The 1360-nt window shown below is 36.5% G+C and overlaps 1 protein-coding gene across 1 annotated transcript; it reads right to left on the bottom strand.

The window, feature by feature from the left end:
- Positions 1-287: 287 nt before the first annotated feature.
- Positions 288-1071, bottom strand: LOC146887419 (uncharacterized). Its single transcript, XM_085670279.1, has one exon. The coding sequence runs from the start codon at positions 775-777 to the stop codon at positions 427-429; it is 351 nt and encodes a 116-aa protein (XP_085526405.1). The 5' UTR covers positions 778-1071; the 3' UTR covers positions 288-426.
- Positions 1072-1360: the final 289 nt, after the last annotated feature.

Raw genomic sequence — 1360 nt, 5'->3', positions numbered from 1 at the left:
TTCATAAAAAATATAAATACTAAAACCGAATTTTGTCCCAGATTGATTATTCTTTTTCCAGAATTGAATTCACCACGATTCCTATCTGATCCGGAAAAAAATCCCAAAAGTAAAGGGATGAAGAAACGATAAAGCTCCATTGAAGTATGTCACAGAAGCAGGTGTATATATACACATAATACCATGTTAGACTAAGCAAGAGTATATGTTGCTGGTGACCAATTCCCGTTATTGTCAAAATCAAGCTAAGTTGTTCATGAGTGTGTTTTGTTTTGTAGACATGAAAATCACGGAAAAAAAAAAATCTATTAACATATGCAACCATTTTTTACAAAAACAAAATTGTAGTAATTAATTAATTACAGGGGAAGGAGAAGGATTGCAGTGATGAAGAGATGAAAAAATTTGCAGAAGGTGCAGTGAGTGCTAGAGAGATTCTTGAATGCAGAGACGATCAACAGGGACGAAGAGAAGTTGATGTGCAATGTCCTTGAAGTGAAGAGGTCCTTCGTTGCATTTAGAGAGCAACCTTGCAGCTTCTTCCTTTGTCAATCTAACCCTCACTCTCACCCCTTCTTTTTCTCCCACCACCTTTTCATTTTCATTTTCTTCTCCCATTATCGTAGCTTCTACCTCTGCAAACCGCACACTTTTCTTCACTCTTTCTTTTTCTCTCGACTCATCTCTGTAAACTCCTTTTCTCACTTCCACTGCCTCCACTTTTGCCTTTTTATGTGACACTTTTCCTCCGAAGCATGCAAACATGGTGCGAATCATTCTCAGTTAATCAGTTTTACGAAGGAACAAACTGTGTTAAGTGCTGAGCAAAAGGGGCATGGAAGAGTGAATTTATAGCAATGATTTAGGGTTGGTCTTGCACAAGTTTGAAGTGTCAAACGGGCACTCAAAGAAAATAATAGTAAAAGCTCTTAGTTAGTTTAGTTCCCTTGGAAATTTTCTTAGCCAATGAGAGAGAACTATGCATATCTTCCCAAGAAATTTAGTATCTATAGTATTACTAGTCAAGCTTCAGGTGATTGACTGTGAACTTGGATGTTTCTCTTTTGTGCATCTTCTGCATGCTGAACTTCAAAAGACTATACTCTCCTTGTTGAAAGGGTCAATAAGCATAGTTCAACAGAGGGTTTTTTGGAATTTGACAAGAAAGTGGCATTTTTTTTTCTGTCCACTGGAAACGAGACAAGCATCTTTTTCTTTTGTACTCTGTTTAAGACTGTAATGAACGTATAAAAGGTTTGAAATTTGAAGCTTCAAGTGTAATTGAATTGAAGAGCAACTCTCTTGAATCCCAGTGAAAAAGGTGCAGAGTCTGATTTATTATTTAAACAATTGATAGAGT

This window comes from Vigna unguiculata, chromosome 3 (assembly GCF_037176805.1).
Source record: "Vigna unguiculata cultivar grain cowpea cultivar isolate G323 ecotype 2 chromosome 3, ASM3717680v1, whole genome shotgun sequence".
NCBI classification, from domain to species: Eukaryota; Viridiplantae; Streptophyta; class Magnoliopsida; order Fabales; family Fabaceae; genus Vigna; species Vigna unguiculata.
Note: the sequence above shows the minus strand (reverse complement) of the source record. Positions and strands in the feature narration are given on the sequence as shown.

Bases quoted from the DNA above. Each gene is read 5' to 3' on its own strand.
- LOC146887419 (XM_085670279.1), bottom strand. From the start codon at position 777: ATGATTCGCACCATGTTTGCATGCTTCGGAGGAAAAGTGTCACATAAA.